The sequence below is a fragment of the Buceros rhinoceros genome, unplaced genomic scaffold, assembly GCF_000710305.1.
Source record: "Buceros rhinoceros silvestris isolate BGI_N320 unplaced genomic scaffold, ASM71030v1 scaffold13152, whole genome shotgun sequence".
Taxonomy (NCBI): domain Eukaryota; kingdom Metazoa; phylum Chordata; class Aves; order Bucerotiformes; family Bucerotidae; genus Buceros; species Buceros rhinoceros.
In genome coordinates this window covers 18,451-40,897 of record NW_010398401.1, presented here as the reverse complement: position 1 = coordinate 40,897, position 22,447 = coordinate 18,451, and the positions used below count along the sequence as shown (strand labels likewise).

The 22,447-nt window shown below is 38.8% G+C and overlaps 1 protein-coding gene across 1 annotated transcript; it reads left to right on the top strand.

Annotated features, from left to right (window-relative positions):
- Positions 1-98: 98 nt before the first annotated feature.
- Positions 99-19,121, top strand: RAB38 (RAB38, member RAS oncogene family). Its single transcript, XM_010131086.1, has 3 exons — positions 99-336; positions 8,217-8,497; positions 18,929-19,121. The coding sequence occupies exons 1-3, from the start codon at positions 132-134 to the stop codon at positions 19,079-19,081; spliced, it is 639 nt and encodes a 212-aa protein (XP_010129388.1). The 5' UTR covers positions 99-131; the 3' UTR covers positions 19,082-19,121.
- Positions 19,122-22,447: the final 3,326 nt, after the last annotated feature.

Below are 22,447 nucleotides of genomic sequence, written 5' to 3'. Positions count from 1 at the left end.
GAAAGAGCCTCCACCTACCTTCTTTCCTTCCCTCCCCGGTTCCTCACTCCCTCTCTCCCCCTCGGGCTGGCAGGATTCTTTGGGCAGAGCATGCAATCAGTTCGCAGGGAGAAGCCACAGCCACAGGAAAGATGCAGAAGCACAATCAGAAGGAGCACCTTTACAAGTTGCTGGTGATCGGGGACCTGGGAGTGGGCAAAACCAGCATCATCAAACGTTATGTCCACCAGAACTTCTCCCCCCACTACCGGGCCACCATCGGGGTGGACTTTGCCTTGAAGGTGCTGAGCTGGGATGCTGAGACTGTGGTACGGCTGCAGCTCTGGGATATCGCGGGTGAGTACAGAGGAGAACTCTTTGCCCCATAACCTGTCCAGAGACAATGCAAAATATAGACCCAAATACATTTGTACTGATCTTTAAGTTGGAAACTGCCAGTGCCTGTGCGGTGAGGGAGAGGAGGTGGGGGAGAGAAAACTTTGGCTGACGTTTTGGAGGTTCCCTAAAGCCAGCAGACCTCCAAACGAGGGGTGTCAGAATGAAACCTGCCCTGCCTGATTTTTCTCCCAAGCCCTTAGATGTGTGCAGGGACGTGGTCACTTCTCTCCAAATGCCCCAATTCTTCCCCTGCAGCTGCCACTGTTCAGCTTCCCTCGTTAGAATGACAGATCTCTGTGATGGGAGGGAGAGTAACAAGAATTTCCATCTCTTTAATTTGGTGGCAGAAATGAGGGATTTAATGAGATGGATAAAATTATTTATATAGTTTAAAAAATAAGGAAAAATAATCAGCGAGTTACTTTATCAAAATGCTTTCCTTCTTTATTTCCTTCCTCTCTCCTGCCTTCCTTCCTTCGACTCAGTGAAATGTAAACAACTTCTGTCATGCTTTGAAAAGAGATGTGTTTCTATTTGGCAATAATGCTGCTTGTTAAAAATGTATTTACTCAGGTTTGTTTGTCCGTATTCCCACATCAAACGAAAAAAAGATAATTTACTCTGGAGGGAGAAAAAGAATAAAGGAGTCCAGTTATCCCTGCGTGCTTACATAATTAAAACCCACAGAATTTGGGATGGTTGCTGTCAGTGCTTCAGAGTTCTTATATTTGGCTTCAAATTAAACCCACAACTTTTTTTGCCACCACACTTACTAAGAGTTAATAATTTTTTATTCAGTCCACTAAATGAAAGTTTATCTTGATGGCATATGTAGGTAATAATTTTCCCTTCAGTGTACGTAGGAATCCACGTACAGCTGTAACACAACAGCTTAACAGTGGACGTTTTAAAAACCCAGTTAAGTGAAGAAGTTGCATTTGTTAAGTAGGGAAGAGAGGTGAAAATGATATCAACTGTTAGGTAACTGTGCCAGCTTATGACCTGAGCTGTGGGTTCAGAGATCTGGACTGGAACGGCACTGCCTAAAACGAGTGAAATGAGAAAATTCTTGACATTCTTGTCAGTGGAGGGAGTGCCTTTCTTCTATACTTAGCTGCCTCTTGTCTGAGCTCTGAATTTGGCACCAAGGCACTAAAAACTTCTGCAACAACACTGCTTTATGCAAAACCTGCATAACCCCGGGTTTTTTACACATCAGTATAGTCTCATGGTTTTACAATGCTAAATAGGTATGTGCTCTGTTTTCTTTATTAGTAGTTGGACTAAAGGGGAAAGCATGGCTTTAATTGCTCGTCAGTGACCAATTATACCAATAAATACCTACACATCCAGCAAAACTTTTCTGCATGAGAAAAAGCATTTAATAGTAAATTCTGGATGCATCAGGGACTCAAAGAATGTATTTTGCATGCCTCGTTTCAGAGATTTATTACACTACCAATCATGTGCTGGCGGATCATATGATGTAGCTTTCAGTCGGGCTGCAGAAGCAATTACACCAAGTTGTAGTACTGAATGACTAGCATGCTTTCTGAGTTATCACACATGACAGAGAGAATTACAGCATAGTACTAAATTTCATATGAATTGCTCAATTCTAAGTATCTCTGTGAAGGTCAAGACAGTGACCGGTAAGAGAAAAAAGTTGCTGTCTCAGTTTTAATGACTTCTGTGTAAAGAGCTTCAGCTGCTGATGGCTGTACATAGAAAATAAGCTCTTCAGATCAGTGTGGTGTTGGCATAGAAGTGATCACAAATAAGGCATCTGCCTGGTGAGAGAAAAAGTTTTTTAAAAATGAAAGCAATGTTAAGTTCTTTGGAAATATGGAGGTAATGGAAGTGTTTTATCCCAGTGTGGCTGATCATATATCACCACTTGCAAAACGGCAATATGTGAGGATAAGAGGGAGGAAAATAGAATCTCTGGTCTCAGAACATCCTCTTTTTTGGCAGAATCGCTGTTATTAGGTCATGTTTATCTTTGGGTGTAAAGCAATAAATTTTCAGACTCTAACCAAGCTGGAGGATGTTGGCTTAGCATTTAGGGCATCTTGAATGGAAGCAAATGCTTCAAAATGCTATATAGGATTGATACTATATAGTATCAATATAGCAGTTATATTCAATATAGAAGTTATATTTAATATATATATATGAATATATATGTATATGTGTGTTTGTGTATGTATATACAGGTATCATTTTAGCTTTAACACCCACTCCTCCCCCTCCATTGTACAGCCAATGAACTTACTACTAAGTGTAATGCGTACTCTTCCTTGCACTTCACTGTGCAGATCGGTGGGTAGTAAATGGTTTAACAATCTAGAAAAAAAATTATCAAAAATTATTTGAGAAAAACTAGTATCAAGTTAATCTACATTATTAGTTGGATTTAGATACATGGTGACTTCATGGAAGGAGTGACATCCTCCAGCCATGGTAGGACCAAGCAGTTTACCCTTGTTTACTCTTACTGACATAAGATGAAAAAGCAAATTGGGTTCATCTGGTGCCATCTGATTTCATAGTTAAATGTCGTTTGTATTTCTGTAATGTATTTTTCTGTATTATTTAATTTGGTAAACAAAAGTATAAAAAGATCTAATAACTAAATGCTGAAACTGCATTGATTTAGATGAGAGATGAATGCTGAACTGTAAAGATGACTAAGCATTAGAAAAATCAATTCAGGGATAAGGCAAGTTCCACATCACATATTATTACATTAAGACTTGGATTTTTTTTAACAGATAATATATTCCTGAGGGTGTGGATGTTAGACGGGAGTAACTGGACAAACCTTCATGGTTTATAATGTTATGATATCTGTAACAACACAATGGCATTAAAATCTATGAATTTATGTCTGATTCAGGGAAGTGCCTAAGTTTCAAGTGACTGAATTTTCACTGTTGTGTGTGGGAGGTGCTATACATGATACAATTCTCCTTGTCTTTAATTTCCTCCTAACAGTTCCATTTTATTTTGTTGAATTGCCCCAAATTCTCAGTTTTGGTGTTCATGTCCCTGTTGAAGTGTGCCATCACCCTTGCTGCTGTGTCATACGTCTTTAGATCTTGCTCCTCAGTTAATTTTTTTTCCTTTTCTGCTGCCTCTGTGTAAGTATCTTTCAAATTCATTAACAGATTTTTAGAAGGAAAGCTGCAAAAGACACTCTTAATGATATTTTAAACAAGGCTGCTGTGGTGGGGGTGGCCCTGCAGAGGCAGCCTGGGAGCTTTTGAAGAATCCAACGATTGCAGGCAGCAGATACGGGTGTGTTTGCTATGGGCTTCTCTGCAAAGCTGCTCTCAGCACTGCTGTCTGTGTTTAGCATCCACGTAGCCCAGAGATTTCTCTGAAGACCGGTTTAGCTGCAGATTTACTGCAGATTTACTGCAGGAAGCAACTCTGCAAGTGCAGTGAAGAATGGCGATTCTTGCAAACAATGGCAATTCAGAGCCTTCTCCTCTCCTGCTACTTTTTCGCAGCCATGTCATCATCCCTGTTATCCCTCCTGCTGTGTATGCATGGGTTGGATTATTCACAGCTACCAAAAACATGTTGGTTTGCTTTCACAAGGCTGGTTCTCACCTCATGAAGGGTTGGACCAATCCATTGGAGACATCCAAAAGATACCAGTGGTGAAAGAACTGTTTCACTTCCTTTCACTGAAACTTTGACCTTAGGAAACAACAGTCTTTGCACAGATACAGGGAAAAGTCTCTGCAGTTGTAAAGTTTCTAAGACTTATGCTCCAGAAGGAGTAAACGGACTGTTTACAGGCACAGCACATCCTCAGCAGTTTACACTTTTAGTGGCTGCTAAGTATTGCAGTACATATGCATGAATAAGATAGTCATGGAGATTTCTAGGCTAAGTTACCTTGAAATCGCTGTTCTGCAAACGTAAATAAGTCCCTGGCTGTGGTGGTTTTATTTCAGTATAGATTTGTATTGGGATCCATGGACCTGATCTTGCTGACAGCCTGTTTTTTCACATTCTGGGGAGGTGAATGCCACCTCAGGGCTTGCTTCAGTTTCAATAAAGTTTCCATAAAGACAATGATTTGAATTCAAAGGTGAAAGTTCTGAAAGTTATTTTTAAGTGCTATGTAGAAAAATCTTCTCCATGATTTCCATCTTCTCACCTTTGGCTAAAGGCCCTCCATAAAGGTTCGCAGAAGCTTTTGCCTCTTAGGGTGAGAGAAAGTGGCAAGAACTAAAATCCACTGTAAAACTGTGCATTAGGCACTTTTAATCAATTTTTATCTTGCACTGTATCTTGGATACTTTGGGGCGAGAGTGTGGAAATTATCTGAGTTTTATCACTTTATCATTAGTATTTATAACTTTATCAGAGATTATAGTGGTTAGTGAAAATTGTAAACTTCTGCACAAGTTATTCTGGCAAATTTTTGTGGGGTGCATTTTTATAAGCTATGAAAATTCAGCTGTTGATTGCTTTAAGCCTGTGTAATGATACCTTTCCCTGCTGCAGAGGCACCGCTGAGATTAGAATAAATGTGCAGGCAGATGCCAGTCAGACAGGGAGTCTTTCCTTGTAACAGAATTATTGTTGCTTTGGCACCTTGGTCTCACTGGGTTCACTTTGAAGTGGGGTGGGATTCATCTGGTTTAACATTTAGACATCTCGTACTGGGGTATAACCCCAATACCACCCAAATCAGGCATAACCTACTGATCCTGGCCTCACCAGGATGTTGAGGGTAGAGATTAAATACTTCAGTAATGAAGCTCTTAAATGTCTGTCTTTGCTGAGAAGATGCTCTCTACATATCTCTTCTCAGTCTCTGACTACAAAGGGACCCTAATCTCGGATACACCCAGTTTTGGGGTGTTTGGTTTTTTTTTTTTTTGAACCTAAATTAGGGCTGATGAATCCCAGAGTAAAGCAATGCCTCAGTGGGCAAAGGCCATCAGACTTGTGGGATCTGATGCCATATGCCAGTGGCCTTGCAAGGGATGCAGTAAAGTACAATAGGCCAGATCAAACAAACATTTCACAATTTTCTGACCCTTCCAATGAAAAGCAAAACCTGTCTTCCCCAATCCCTCTTGCAATAAAGCAGATTCAAATGTTCAAGGCTGCCTGTGAGATAGCACTGAATACCTAATGGCTGATGTATTTTCTAGCCTAATTACTGCCTAAATCGTTATGGGGCTGAAAACCTGAAGGGCAGATTCTAACACCTTTAATACATCAAACAGCACCTATTTTCATGAATAATTCTGCTAAATGAAAAAGTTTTAGGAACCTCACCTATTAAGATAGGTATTTGAATCTTTGGAAAAAAAGAGTCTTCCTGGATCCTTAGACACAATACTTAGTTCTCCAAGCACAATGCAAACACTAGAGATCACTTTTTCACAATGTAAATTAAATAATAGTAAAGCTATTATGCAAATTATGTAAAATGAAAAGTCTGTAGTTTACAAACCATCTCTTTTTCCATTCAAAGTTGCATAATGTCTTTTTGCCAAGTATGTTCATGAATTAATTGTAACCAATGGGGAAAAAGACTGCTTCAAAAAGGGCTTAGGCACTTTATTCAGCCAGCAGCTCCATTCTTTCTCTTTCTTTGAAGTGATTGATAATGAAAATCGGCGACATCTGCATAAAGCTGCTTTTGCAAACACAGTGGCTTTTCTGTGCAGTGGTATCTGCAAAAACAGCTGGAAGCAGGAAGAGGAATCAGTGTCACATCATTTGTCAGAACTTTGGCCACTTCTAGGCAGAAAATCACATCATAAAACCCTCCTATTCCTCTGATAAATTTGTTTGTGATGAATGATTTTATGCTGCAAATTAAGCATTTAGTTCATGTTCTATGACAATGTCCCACCTGTCTTAGAGATCTGTGTCCCAGTAAATATGTATAAGGCCCAAGTTTTGCAGTTCTTACATCATCTACATCTCATCTACAGTGCAAGCATCTCAAGAACTTTGTGTGAGGAGTATAAAGTATCACTGAAATACAATATTCATCAGAAATTAATTGTATATGTTGCTACTTGCCTTACTGCTAAGTTTCTAATCGGACCTTGACTCTTGTTTGAAGGCACCTTCTTGCAAATGAAAAAAAATTGCTCAACAAGGAGATTATTGAATAGCACATGACTTCACCATTCATCTGATTAGCCCACTGATAGGAATCATAAGACATTTTAATAAAGCAGAGCCATATGAAATTTTCAATTTGACCTTGTATTTCCCAGATATGATACATTTTTATCTTGCTTTATCCATGGAATGCAGTGTTTGTTTAAAGAAAAAAAAATCTAACATGAATTTCAGAACAGACATCCACTTTTTGTTTTTCTACCACGTGAATGACTTTCTCCTTCCTGCAACATCTAGTCCATAAAACCAAAGATATACATCACAAATGGATGCTGTTGACCCCATAAATGTGTTCCATTAAATGCCACTGCATGATCTAGAAGCTCAGTAATCAGCTATCTTCTGTTCTCAACCCAGCCTTACAGCACAATTTCCATCAGATCACACCTCCACAGGTAACCTTCCTAGGGTCAGAGGCAGACTGGCAATCTTCTTGTCTTCCTAACCTACTTAAAATGATGTACATTGGGAAAATAAGGCTAAAAGTAACAGGTTTCCACTGAATGTTGTCTATTTTCACAGCACCTTTACTCAGCTATGGAAACATACAGTTGAATATAAGACTTTTCTTGGTTAAAGACTGCTGTTGTCATGAGATGTTTCAAAAACTTGTAGTTCTTCTATTTCAGATCATACCTCAGCAGTAGACATCAATGGAAATTCTATTTTTTCGTGTCAAGCAAACTTCAGAGTAATTTATTTCCATCTTAGAAACAGTTTTTTGAAGTTCTTATGAAAATAGCGTAATATTAACGAACCCACAAGTGATCAACATACTGCATCTTGACGTCAAGTCTGTTAATTTTTACCCTGTTAGTCATATAAACTTACAGATATTTACAAATGCTCATGTTTGAATATAATAATATATTTTTATCTCACAAAAATACCATAAATAACTTCCCAGAAACCACTTTGAATTCAGCAAATCAAACCGTAAAGCTTCTGAACAGATCTAGCATGAAAAGTGTCCTCCCAGATCTTTTCACAGGAGAAATACAGTTCTTCATATTGCTACTGCTGTGCTATTTCTTAGAACACTTTCCAAGTTCATAAGGCTTTAAAGTCACCTTTCTTAATTCTAGTATTTTAGTTTGCCAGTAAAAGTACATTTATAATGACTTCAATGCCTGGTATGACTCCAGCGCTTTGTTATGTTACTGTTGATTATTATCACTTGCACGAGAATCTGCAGGATCCTCTACATGCATGAGCAGAACAATTGTGTTTCCCACAAAATCCCCTAAGATCAAGTAGTTTCCAGTCTGGTTTGGTGGTTTGGTTTTTTGTTTGGTTTTTTTTGTGGCTCCTCTTTAAAATCCTGTAATGTACACCAAGACCCTTGATACTGCCCATAGACCTAGAAATCTGACAGCTTAACAAGACACTGTACACTGAAGTTCAAGCTTGTAAAATGTTATTAAATTTCCTTGGATGTTTGCTTTAAAACTCCTTTTACATTCTATACTCTCCTGCATTTTCTTACAAATGAGTCTAGCATGGTACTTACTATTTAGACAGAGTAGCTTTCCAGAGACTTGCAGAATGAAGTCCTGCCTTCAGTAATGATGTTCTCTAGGAAAACCTGCTGTGTGAAATACTGACCTGGGTTGGAAGCAGTGTTTTTTACAAGGTGGTGGTTTTTTCCCCTCCTACTTTCTTCATCACAGGTCAAGAAAGATTTGGAAACATGACCAGGGTATATTACAGAGAGGCCATGGGGGCATTTATTGTCTTTGATGTTACAAGACCTGCAACGTTTGAAGCAGTGACAAAATGGAAGGAGGATTTGGACTCTAAACTGGTTCTTCCAAATGGCAAACCTGTGCCGACAGTCCTCTTAGCAAACAAATGTGACCAGGGAATAGATGTTCTTATGAACAACGGCATCAAGATGGATCAGTTCTGCAAGGAGAATGGGTTCGTGGGCTGGTTTGAAACATCAGCCAAGGTAATGCTTCCATTTCTTTTTTAACGTTTCTCAAGTACAGAGAAATTGTTTCCTAAAATAGCTCACTTGGTCGAAATGTGTGCCTTGCAAAGCTCCTCTCTTGGTGGAATTAATTAAAAGTGAATTTGTAAACTAATAATTTCAATTTCTTTTAGGTCTTTTATTGCAAAGCAAATTACATGCAACATTCTGAAATGCAGCTGCTTTAATACAAGAGACAAGCAGTAAAGCATGTAACGGGTCAACGGCTTACTGTGTAATAGCCTGGGGAGGAAGATGAACTTTGGCAAGGCACAAAAGCTACCTCTTTGGAATGATAGGGGATATTTTTCATAATTATTAACTGTGAATATAATCTCTAAATATTGGTATAACCACATTGCCTGAGAAATGCTGATTTGAGACAATAGCTTTATTGTGTTAGAGTCCAGAAAAAGAGTCAGTGCTTGGACAAAGCTTACTGTTATAAGCTCTTATTCTCAAAAGCCTTTAAAAAAAAAATCACATATCTGGGGAGGAAGGAAAGATCAGTGATCAAAGTGCCAAGTGAGCTGCTCTGAGGTTCAGTTCCTTGCCTTGGTACAGATTTCCTGGGTGCCTATATAAAAATGGAAATAAAAATCAGAAAGGGTGCTGGGACTTTAGGAATATAAGGGCCCAAAGTACAGTGATCCTGTATATCAGTCTGAGATTTCTCAGATAATCTCAGTGCATGAAGGATTTGAAGAACTGGCATCTGAAATGTTGATTGGAACACAACAGTTCGATGGATATTTTGTTCATCGTATTCTCTGATTATGAAAGCTGGTATCATCATTATCAGCTGGGAAACATTTGGATGTTGTAAATCTAAACAGTTTGGCTTTGGTTTCACCTAGATTGTTGGTAGATTGAAAGCCAAATGCTACATTCAGTTGTTCAATTTCCTTTAAGGACTTTATGAAAGTTACTTAAAAACCTTTAGCCTCAACCATTGGGTTCCAATCCAAACCATTCCATGGTTCTATGATTCTATGTCTTTATGGTCAGTGTCTTTGCCTTCCTACTGAATGACTCTCAACACTAGTCATTGTTTCTTCAAAATGCTGTTTTTAGGGAAACATTTTGGTCTAGGTCTGTGGGTAAATTATCTTGTTCAGGACCTGGCTGTGGTTCTCTGCTGATTTGTGCTGGGTGAGGCCACCAGAATCAAGCATTCCTTTCTAGGATAACCTGATTTTTGCTATGGACAGTGTCTAGTTCTGGTTAAAGAAAGAGGGCAAGATCTCTAAAATCAGCTGCTTCATAATAATTATTGCATAATAATTATTCTGTTTAAAAAAAAAAAAAAGAACAGAAAGGAAAAAAAAAAACCCACAGAGTGAAGTATTTGGAATGGTACCCGTGGAGAGTTAAGGGATTATTACAAGACAAACTATTATTATTTGTATGTGTTACATATTCTGCCCTTTTCCAATATTCTATTAGGTGTGTGACTGTCTTTCATGCCACAGATATCTTGAAATACTTAATTGTGAGTACTTGGGATCCAGTTCACTAGTGATTTGTAACACTGTATATAGCTTTTTTCTTCAGAATTACTTTTTCTTCATTTCTGACGTTCATGAGTCTGCATTTACTAGGGACAAGAACTAAGTCACTGAAAACTGAGACTTGAGGGCAAAATCACCACAAAAATCATGTGGAGATAAATTAATAACAGATTGTTTTGAAATGTCTGTATCTAAAAGACTTTCAAAGAGGTAGAAACAGGATGGACCATTGTTTAAAGGATACAGGGTCATTGTTTCACTATTCTGCATTCGGTTTAGCAAAGTCTTGCAGCTGGCCACTGCTCTTTGACTTATGAGAAAGGAATCTGTACCATGAATGCCATATGTCAGACCCCGGCAAGCAACTGTCCACTTCTTAAAAAGAACAAGTGCATTTACAGTGCAAGTCATGGCAAAGAATGTATGTACAAACAATTTCAAAGGTCATGGAGAGGTTTTAGGGTGATGATAGAGCCAGTCTTAGGCAGAACTATGCACATATAAAGGACGTGTAAAGTTTAAAAGAGTCACAAAGGGAGAAAAGTTGTCCAAGTCTTTTTAATCCACATAGAATTAAGATTTTGAGTTTTTTTAAACAAAGGGAATATCTAGATTCTTCTTACTTTATTTAACTGAAGCAGTCCTCAGGTTACCAGTGCAATCATGTAGGAACAGGAAGAAAGCCAGCTATGACAAGATTTGTCTTCCAAAGCCACTGTGAAGGGAGCAATGAGAGTTGAGGACATAACTCTGTTATCAAACTGTTCTCTGCTGCTATAGACTAAAGGCTAGGATCTGTTATTCTGCAGTCCCCACACCTGATTTCCATCTAGAATTGGAGGTCCTGGCTTTAAAATGACATAGAGAAGAGTAATTCCACTAAAGACAGTAGAATCACAAAATTTGGGCTAAGTTAAATCGGAATAATTTTGCCATTTGGTCTCAGTTCTGAACTGAAACCCACACATTTTTTTCTAAACAGAAGTTATTATTACTGCTATGCTAAAATATTGGATGTCATGTGTACCTGGTATTCCTTCAGCCTAAAGCTCATTCAATAACTGAACTCAGGTCTGGGGAAAATAAAAACCTAGCTATGTTTGCTATAAAGAATAGAAACTCTGTTCTGAAGCAGAATAACACTGACAGAGAAATCATATTGCAGCTAGCAGTTTTAGCAGTTCAAATAAGCAATAACTCTTTTTTTTGTGGTATCCTGGAATAATTAGCTCTCCAGAGGTTTTCTGGAGATGTGCTTGGCAATGTTATAGCCTTCAGAGCAAGCTGAATACGATTTATGCATTTTGGAAAAACAAAGTTGATTACTTATAAAAATACATCTTTTAGATCTGGTTGCCTTGCAGAAAATAGCATGCTATATGTGTACCTACCATATTTCAAGCTGTCAATGGTTTGAAGTTTTTGTCTGTAGCACTGGCAGATTACACCAAAAAGCATCACTTTTTATTCCCTGGTGCTATTTTTCTTAAGTTAACAACTTTGATATAAAACATTTGAGCCACCTAATGCATTCTCATTTATGAGTTTTGATCCTTACATTAATCTAAAGGGAATACTCAGCCTGTTCCAATATTCTGCTCCCTACAAAGATAGAATTCGTTCTGATAGTTTGCCATGTAAGAAAGGCCTTGCTGGACCCCACCACAATGAAGTATAGTCACAACTTATACATATCACCATATATCCGGTGAAGAATCTGGTCTGTTTTATATATTCATATTTAATTTGCTCATATTGATTGCAATCTGAAAGGCACATCTCCAGATAGGTGTGTGAGATAATAACCTTTAATACTAAATCCTTCAATAAATTTTATGACCGTAACTACTGTGAAAGATGCATTTTTTAAAGGAAGGAAATTTCTTCTTCCTGTCACACATTTAATTATCCAGCATGTGGCCAGAGTATCTGAGAGCTCCACTCACATTTCCCAGCCTTTAAACTCTTTTCACCACCATTCCTAGTTCACAGAGGTGAGCTTTTGACTTGGATAAGAAAAGCAGCAATTTCAATCTTATTATCGCCTTATAATGAAAACGGAACCTGTGCATCGAAACAGACAGGTCAGGCAAAACTAAGTGTGCTGGAAAATACCCACTTCCGAAATAACTAGAAATACTTTATGACTGACCACAGATGTGATTATGCCTGGGTTCCTCTTTTCCCTGCTGTAATTCTGCTATCAGAATTAGGTGAAAAGACATTCAAATTTTGTCCAAATTGCTCAGAAGGGCTAGTAGCTCTGCTTTTCAGATCCTTACCAGATTAGATTAAGCACACAGCTCCTTGTCTGCTGAGCAACATGGCCTGGAGACTGAATGAGTGCTGAGTCTTTAGGATATTTCGACACATCCTATTTGGACCAGAAAAAAGTTATAGAATCTTTCCTCCTCTTAGAAGCACAGATAATAATATGTTCTTTCTACAGCTTTTGTCTGACAGGCAGTCCACAGTGTGTCATAGCGCCCAAATGGTAGACTAGGAATCAAGAGTCCTCTTTCTTTGCCACTGAGTGGCACTGAGTGACCTTCACAAAGTCACTCTCTCCTCTGATCCAGCTTCTTCTTCCACAAAGCAAGGACAACAATTCTGCTCATCCTGCCAGTGAGCTCTGTGAACAAACCAAGCTCTACTAACCCTTGTTTAAATCACAAATTCTTCAGTTCTTCTGATTGGACAATTATGAAAGTTGAAAAAAAACAAACTATATGGTAGGCTTGCAGAGGAACAGGATATGTGGTTTCAATTTCCATAAATAGAAACAAGATTTGGATGTGTACTTGAATTAGGCTGACACACTACAGCTAATCTGCTGATCTGGTAACTGAAACCAAAGCAATCCATTTGAGACTGCCAGACCCGGTTAGGGATGTATAGCTCCCTATACTGTCTTAATTCACTCAAAAGAAAAGTGTTTAACCAATCTCACTGGGGAGCCTTAGAAAATATTTCAGCTTCTGCCATAAACCCAGAAAAGCAGCTGACACCTAAAGCAGAAGCTTTCAGTTCAGATATACAGTCACTCTGCGCAGAATCCTCTGCAGATCTTCTTTTCTGTAACTAAAAAAGGAGGAATTGATTCGGATTATCCTACAGGTATTAGACCTGCTCTGTAGCTCTCTGGATCACTTTTATGAAATGAGTTATTTAGTGTTGGCCAAAGGCTGGAAATTCACAGAATCACAACATTTTTGAGGTTGAAAGGTCATATAGTTAAACAATTTCATTGCAGAATATCCAAACAACCATAAGAATTCAGTCACAGAAATTATCTTGCTCTCAGGGTTGCAGTTACAGCAGTTCACATCCATGAATTTCGTGTTCATGCATCCGGATGTCTTTTAACTTGTATGGTTGTGTTTTCCTAGAACATTTTAATAAGGCTCTGCTGCCAGCAGCTTCCAAGGGAGCTCTGTGAAAGAAGTGTGTGGAGCCATTCCCTCAGATTGCTTCCTCCAGGGGAGTGCAGGTTAAAACATCTTAAAAGTAATTTCCCTCCTCCTGTATTTTAGTGCATTATAGAAACAAAATGGGGAAGCTATGTGATTCTCACTCGGTTGCCATCTAATACCTGAGTATTTCAGAATTTGTAAATGTTTATTTAAGGGAAGTCAGTTTCCTTCAACTCCAGTAGTAGAGTCTAAGATCATGTCTCTAAGTGGTGCTGGCATAGACCTCCCCAGCTGCCCATCCTAGGTAGCTATCCCTGCATACATGTTGATCATCATCGTGACTTCCAAGGTAAGCCTCAGAAGCATCAGCTTCAGACAGAGACAGAAACTACCCAACTGTAGAAAGGGAGCAGTTTTACACCAGAAAACAACCAGACAGAAATATCTACAATATCTGCATGGCAAAGAAAAGTTTTGTCTGGAGGTGAGACAGACCCATAAAACTCACAAAGGGCTTTTTTCTTCTGTAAAGAGCTAAGAGCCAGTCTAGTCTGAGGGGATTTATTTCGTATATTAAAACGGAATGCTCTGAATGTTAATGTTCTGCATCTTCATTAGAGATGACAGACAAGGTAGAAGTCAATCCAGAATGCAGTTTGCTGAGCTTGTGTCCATCTTTGAGACACATTTAATAAAGTATTTATTTTCCTTCAGTCGATTGTTGTGTTACAAGACTATGACATTATTTCCTATGGCAATATGTTCAAAGGTCTTAAATTGTGCAAGTCTCCTTCCCCGCTCCGAGTTGCTATCTTTTCTATAAAACTGCCCTTTGAAAAGATACATTTGAAGGAGATCAATTTACAAAGCAAACTGTAATTTCATTTGTGCCTTCCAGTGTTCCTTTCCGGCTTTCAGAGGTTGCTCAGAGTTATTTTCTTTGCCTTGCTTTGTTTGGTAATAGAATACAGAGTAGCACGTGCTGATTTTCACTTTTGCATTCCTTTTTGATGGGGTCAAGGAGAAAGACTAGCTCAGATAGTCAGACATCATCACATGATCTGGGTTCAGGTCCTTCTCTGGCAGATGTTGGCAGGTTGATGGAGGGTAAGTCACTCAGGGCTATATTCACAGCTTAGTTCTTGCATCACTGACAGCGATAATGTCTTTCAGGTGCTGGGGCTTACTGAGGCGTTAAAGTCACAGAAATGGTTTAGGCACCTCAGGGGACAGTGCAAGGGGAGATGCCTGAGCAAAGGTATCATAAAACATAGCATGCTAAATCAGGATGCCAATGTGAGCAGTAGAGCAAAGGCAGGAAGAGGGGACTAACAGCAACAAAGGCACCATAATATGGGTAAGATCCTTTCTGGTCTTGCAATAAACTCTCCCACAAGCCTTGGGAAAGAAGGTGTTGTGTCCTACCTTACTATAAGAAGACTTCAAACTATGCCATCTCCCCCTTTCCAACTAGCCACCATGTTCTGGACCAGGTTTCATGCAGTTTCCTCTGTCTGGGGCTCTGGTTTTCCTCCGTTTGATAAATGGTCATCACAGAATGATGCTGTGTGGATAAACACATCAAAGATGCAGTGCTGAGTAGTAGCAGCCTGAAAAGTAGTATAGGTAGGCTCCCCATGTTTGGAGAACTGTGAAGGTAAAAGTAGCCTCAGAGGAGGCTGGAAAATAAGCTACTGCACTACCGGTGCATCTGTACCATGTCAAGGGCTAAATAATCCCTGAACCTCTTAATTTTCCAAAGTGGCTCCACGAAGAAGGCAGAATGGTCCTCTCAGCCTGATGTAAAGAATTTGCTCAGAACATGAAAGGAAGTTAGTAAAAACGAGAGGAGAGGAGAGGAGAGGAGAGGAGAGGAGTCAAGGCAAAAGGGGAAGGGAAGGGAAGGGAAGGGAAGGGAAGGGAAGGGAAGGGAAGGGAAGGGAAGGGAAGGGTGCTGTTTTGTGTAGAGCAAAAGCCCTAAGGGAGATGACAGTTAAGGCACTTGAGCATAGAGACACAGTGAAAAACATGCTTTCACTCTGTTGCCTCACCTTTAGTTTCTTTCTTTTTTTGAAACATAATTAATTTGATTTTTAGACATAATAAGGCCTGTTTCTATGTTTCAGTACAATCAGTAGGGTGTCTGTGATTATTCCTCTCTGTTCAATCTTAAGCTCTGATTTTTGGTTTCTTTGTATTGGTTTTCCTGTCCTTCCCTAGATTGCCTTTCAACACCTCCCGCCCTCTAAAATTACCAGGCCCCTGGGTGGCTGTGTTTGGATAGCAGATCACCTTATACAGTCTGCAGCTGCTTCACTGCCTAGCAGAATATTGATTTTTCTTTTGCAAAACACACTGCAGGAGGAGAGGTGCAGAAATCAATATTTCATTAGACAGACCAGAATACAGCAATGTCTGTTCCAGACCTGGGACATGAAGTAGACACCATAGGATTAGGGTTATAACAAAAGGCAACAGTAGCATCAGAAAGGAAGCAGTTAAGGCATAGAGCTGGGACTGCAGAACTGCTTGGTTGGCATGAGCACAGGCTCCTTGCAGTGAGTAACTTAATGTGCCACTTCTCATCCATACCAAATACCACTTGTCATCTGAACCATGAGAAACGGCTGGAGCTAGACACGACCTCAAAAACAGCTGTGCTGACTGCTGGGGTCATCCTTTCTCTCTTGCTCACCTGGTACCCCAGCAGAAATTTTCATCCACTGACTGAGCTTAGACCGTTCGTATAAATGTTGATGATGAGAAAATGCAGCTCTGATCCACACACGGACAGAATTTTTTATTCCTCTCCTCTCATACAGAACAAAAGGCAGAATTTTAATCACATGGGTGCAAATGCTTTAAATACTGAATCGTGGCAAATCAGCACATTTTGCTTGAAGAAGTAAAAGCTCGGTCACATAAACTTCAGCAGGCACATCTGAAAGGATGATGCCCTGGCAGAAAGGAAGGTGGGCATGGACTGAAAGCAGAAACCTTTTCAGATGGAATGGCCAGAGCTGGGGATGATCTCTGTCTGTGTCTAATACCACTTCACGGATATTCAGCAGATCTGGGTAGACACCTACCAGGAAAACAGTTAATTAACAATGGAATAAGGAATTGTAGATTTGGTAAAATAATTTCATTAAAATTAAGAAAGAGCAATGCAGAAGAAGAGAAGCTCTTATTTTCCCCCAAAACTAAATATTCTGATTTTTTTTATGTCAAAGCAATACTTTCATGTTCAAATTTGGCTTTCTTCCCCCCCAAAAAGCTGTGGCTGTTTAAAAAGAGGTTTAATAATCCAATTTCCTTGGGTTTGAGTAATGGCTAAACATTAATTTTTTTTCCTTCTGAATGTATAGGCTTGTATTTGGCACATGGACTTCCATCCATCACCAGTGGGGATGAGGGACGTCCACCTATATCCATTTTATGCTTTTGTGGGCTAGGGTTCCTTCCCCCTTTCCTGCTCTTATAAAAAGCTGATCTTAAGCCTCTGACAAAGATCATTTCTGTTAATACATCTGAACACTAATTGATTTGGGCGCAATCTCAGATAGTCTCTAGGACATTATTGAAAAAATGCTTATCAGTCCATTAGTAAAGGAAAACACAAGGCAAAGGATTTTTGTGTGTGTGTTTTTGTGCATTTAACAATCCTGATTTGTCTTCAGCTTTCCAAGCAGCACTGAGAGATACGTTTCATTGTCTATTTTTGCTATAAAACTTCACAGTGTTCTGAAAAAGAATTTTGGAGCATGCCTGAGGAATTTGCTTGTCTGGTCTGAAAGAGCCATGTGATACAGTAATGTTTTAACATCTAGGTGCGGAGCTGGTTTCCAGCTCTGCATTACTTTCTGGGGGTTAGTATGTAAATGACTTGTCTAAAAGTTTGGGTTTTTACAAACAACTGATATTCTCTACAGGTCAAAGATCAAATAATTAAGTTCACTTCTATAACTGAAGAAATCTGTGAAATCTCAGCACTAATTAACATTTTCAGTTAAAGCCCCTATTTCAGCTCTTTACCGTGGTGCAAAGGAGTGGTCAATGGAGTTTGAGGAGTTTTGCCTTTGATTCCAAGGGGATTAGAAAATGGGATCACAGAATCCTTTGCTTTAGCTTTTGATATTTGTATAATTGTACCATCTCTACTGAAAAGCACACTAATGTGTACTTCGGTTTCTTTTATAGTTCAACCTCATACTTAAACATCTCATCTGACTTCTTTTGAACACATGCAAAAAAAGAGTTTCACATGTTAAATTTTACAGGTTATTTTTCTAATGATGCTAAATTGATGCTGAGCATTTGGTGAAGGTAGATTTCATGGCATTGTGTACATGGGTGTTATGGTCTCAGTACGACAGGCTCCAGATTCATCTTGGAAACCTGGGTAATCTTAGATTGCTATTAAAAACATAATCGCTATGTAGCAAGAGGAGTCTATGCATATACGTAAATATATACATTTATATTTGTTTGCATTTCTATCTGTATGTACATGGGTGTGTGATACGATTTCCCAGAAGACTGAAGATAGGGTGAGGTTTCTATCCCCCGTCATATACAATAAATAATCAATGCCAATAGTTAGATGAGAAGAGTGTCTCTAACTCTGGAAAGCCTGAGTTTTCATTCCAAACATATCAGTGGCTGTCCTTATTCAGTACTGCTGTTTATTCTGTATGCTGTGCTGAGCTCTGTGTCACTGATCAGGCTGTTTCAGCTTTGCTTACTCTGCGGAGTAAGGGTTGCTGCAAGTTAAATGTGCTGTTGAAGTAAAGGCTCATGCTTTGCTTTTTGTTCAATAACCCTAGAGTGAGATTTCTGTCTTACCAACGAAACCAATGGTGATATATCTCTTCTGAGGCGGTATACCGGACATGAAATTCAGCCTCAACAAAAATTAAGAGAGGACTCCAAATGATATAGAACTTTTTTTTACTATTTTATGAATAACTTGAGACTGTTTCATTTATTCAATGAACCTAGTTCATCACAGGTTTCACTGTGAGCATTGTATACAGACATCTTCTTGAAAGTGTGGAAAAGGCTTTAAAAAATAAGTCCTGTTGATGGCTGTAATTGCTGATAGGTAATTACTAATTTGAAAATCAGAGTAACCTTTATTCAAGCAGTGAAATACAGACTCTGGAGCTTTACTGCAGGCATCTGTCTTTAACATCCCTCTGGCATTTGTTTGTTTAGTTTAGTGAAGCAATCAAACCACCAGGAGTGTGGGGTAATTGAAAGTGAGCTCTGTGTAAATTTAAAAGAAGATATGAAACGTAATATACATAAAACTTAACTAACTTGAAAACTATGACAAGCATTATTTAATACAGTCAATTTTTGAAAGCTATTTATTAATGATAGTAAACTTTTGCTGTTGCCTTAGAGAAAAGTTTAATTATGCACAGAAATATGCAGCATGTGTAATTAATATTGACTAATCAACCTCTCTCTTTCACTTACAGGAAAATATAAACATCGATGAAGCTTCCAGATGCTTGGTGAAACACATAATTGCTAGTGAGAGTGACCCAGTTCAGTCTGTTGAACCAGATATTATAAAACCACACTTGAATTCCTCCAAGATTGTCAGTTGTTCAGCTTGCTTTAAATCCTGAGACTATGACAAGAGCTGAACAACTATAATTCACAATTTATACTTTATCCAATATACCCAGCCTGCCCAGTTTGTCCATAGGCAGATTGCCATTTTCTCAAAAATATACTTAATTTTTTACATAATTTTTGACAGCTAAGATTTATTATGAGCTGTTCATTGACAGCAACTAATCAAAACTGTGTTTGGCTACTGGTCAAATAAGACTCATGGTGATGAGTGTGTTTTTCCATTTGGGTAGCACCATCAGTGATATCAAAACCTAATACTTTGCAATGTGTTTTCTGAAAGCTTGTATTTGTGATGTGCAGCAATAGTCAGTCACCGTCTGTCCTTCATCCTGTCTTCTCATTACCTTGACAAGACAACTATCACCATTAGACTGTCTTGTCACTCCTCATTCTTGAATGATCTTGTTTCATATGAGGAAGATGATGATGACACTGAAAATATAGCTGTTTGGAAAGAGACGAGAGCACTGACAGTGGACGGTTCCTGTTGCAAGTTCAGTCTTCTGGATGAAGTGGCAGGACTGAACGTGAAGCAACCTTTCATGTCATTCAATTCTCCAGAAGATCTCAGCTTCCGTGGCTGAACCATTATGTAGTATTGTCTCCCTCTTTCTGAGGATTTACATTCTCATATTTGTTAGCATTATCTTCAGATCAAGCCAAACAGAACAAGTCAAAGGTGAGGGGTGACAAAACAGAGAAATAGGGCTACAGACTCATAGCTGAAGCAGTTGAGAGTTTTTGGAAAAGTTTTCTATTCTATAAAGCCAAGATTTCCTCTGAAAAGCACTCATCGATTTTGCTCCTGCCCCTCCATCCTTCATGCCATGAATGCCCCTGTATGTTTAAACCACATTTATTCTGTAAGTCCCTGCATGCATCCGTCTATCATGTTAATTCTCTTGGCAAAATTCACTATCCACACTATATAATGTAACAGCTGAACTTGTCAGGAATGCATCCGTGTTGAGTAGAAGGGTATTTGCCTTCTGAGAACATTCTTCTAAAACCACAATTGTATAAATGATCACAGGAAGCACAATGAAACAGTCTTAAGAAACACTCCTGAATATGTGCAGAATTTGTTGAGCTGTACTATGGAAATGAAGTGGTTGATTTTCAGTCTTACAAAATATGCAGGTTGGTGGAGTCATTCAGACAAGTGTGTCTAGACAAGAAGTCTGACATCTGGCTGCAAGCCCCTGCAAAACAACCGTTTCCTGTCTCCTGCTGCAGACAAATCACTTGCATTTGCTGTTCCTACTCAGCCTTTCCTTCCTAAGCTGTGAACTCTCAGTGGCAGGAACTGTCTTCTGAGATGGGGTTTCTCTCCTTAGAGATGTGTAACATCATGGAGGAGAGAAGGCAGAATCTCACGACGTCTTGTGTTTGCAAAAGTCAGTGCAATACTTCCCTGAATGATCTTAAGGGTCTTTTCCAACCCTAATGAGTCTATGATTCTATGATCCTGTAACTGAATGAGTTGTTCCTATATAGGCACTGTGAAGGAGAGCCCAGGTCAGAGACGTAGCTCTTTACGTGCTCTTCCTAAAGCCTTAAATTGACATATTTTTGTCACAGCATTTTAGGATAAGAAAGCAAGGTCTGTGGTTTGTTTTTGTTTTGCTGGGGTTTTTTTGGTTTTTTTTTTAATCAACAGCCAGAATTAATATGCACACACACATAGATGTAAGGATCCATATTTATCATGAGCTAGCTTTTTTTCGAGGAGAGTAGTTTTCAAGTTGTCTTGATCGCAGTGTTATCCTTCAACACCTGCGTTAAACATCCTTTAACTCCTGCTGTGATCTGGGTCAAATACCTTAACCTTTCTGCCTCAGTTTCCTTGTCTGTAAAATAGGGATTGATGTACACACCTACCTCACAGCACTCCTCGAAAATTACTGTTGGCATCATTCTTTGAAGGTACACGTTATACAAATGCCAAGCTCTATTAGTGCTCAGAATTAAATATGAGTGCCCTCTAGCATAAATACATGGTGCTGTAATGCCTTAATGTTCTAAATTTATCCAGGGCTTGTCTGTGCTGCAACAATTAGCTTCCATCATTCCACCTCAGCTAACCTAGTCGAGGTTATGAAGCAATGTGTGACTGCATGGGATGATTAGATTAGCGGCAGATGGGTTGCAAATGAAAACAGTGGCTGCACAGATGTCATGGTACTAGTTTAATAATCTTAGCAACAAAGCTGCAGTTCAGAACTAGTGCCAGGTCAGCTATTTCAAGTTTAAAGCATTATTAAAGTCAAGTTGTACGGATGCCTTATTAAAGATAACACTTAATTCATACCTTGAGTCAACACTGTGGGGAACACAGGCACCTGAATATTCAGACTGCTTCTGAAGGGCTAAGTTTTCATGAGTTGAACTCCGTGATTTACTTATAGATCTCGATGCCTTAGGTGAAGCAGAGGAAGTTGTCATTTCTTCCAAAAATTATTTCGTGCTGAACTTGCAGCAAACATAGCAGTTACTGATGTGTTTTAGTTATCTTCAGATCACTTGTGTTTGGTGGCTTCTAGCCAATAGTCATTAAACATAACTGTAACTTCCACGAATGTTTGAAAGCTATGGCTAAAAGATCTGGTATAAGAGTAGTTAAAGAAAAATCACATAAATAAAACACTTTAAGGACATATAAAGATCTTTTTTTGTTTGTTTGTTTCACTGTATTGTACAAACCTGCTTTAAACTGTGAATTCGACATCTTTCCCCCTTGTTTCTATTGTATCAGGTTTCACTGCAGTCACAGTACTTGGGCAGAATTTTCACATCTGGTAGATAGTGGACAGAATTTGACCAATTTCTAGACTAAGGATTATACAAGTTCTAAAGTCATACATATTTACACTGTAAGAATTAGAACAGTATCATGAAGAGTAAGGCATCCTTAGGAGGTTATGTAATTTGAAATGTTAATTTTTATTTGAACTGAAGTGATAAGAATTGGTCAAGTCTCTTTCTATTACACAATAAATGTGTGAATGCCACTTGAGTGTCTTAACAAAGCCTTTTCAGAAGCGATTGTCAAAGGCAACCCAAAATAAAAGCTTTAATTTACAAATGATGAGCTCAATTTGTGCCAATACCCTGTAAAACTTAATTATATTGTGTCAGGCCCTAACATGTTGGATTTCCTTGTTTTTTATTGATACACTCTGTGCTATGTTCTCTTTGCTGGTCATTAAGAGCCAGGCATCTTAATTGCATGGCCATTCCAAAATGAAACTTTTTTTCTCTTCTATTTGCAATAAATAATAAAAGACACAAGTCTTCATTGCCTTCCAAGTGAGCAAAGATACTACAAAGTGGATTTAAAATTAATTTCCATTCTA

Excerpts from the sequence above, each read along its gene's own strand:
- RAB38 (XM_010131086.1), top strand. The coding sequence starts at position 132 with ATGCAGAAGCACAATCAGAAGGAGCACCTTTACAAGTTGCTGGTGATC. Across the intron at positions 337-8,216 it reads GCAGCTCTGGGATATCGCGG|GTCAAGAAAGATTTGGAAAC; the intron begins GTGAGTACAGAG and ends TCTTCATCACAG. Across the intron at positions 8,498-18,928 it reads GGTTTGAAACATCAGCCAAG|GAAAATATAAACATCGATGA; the intron begins GTAATGCTTCCA and ends TTTCACTTACAG.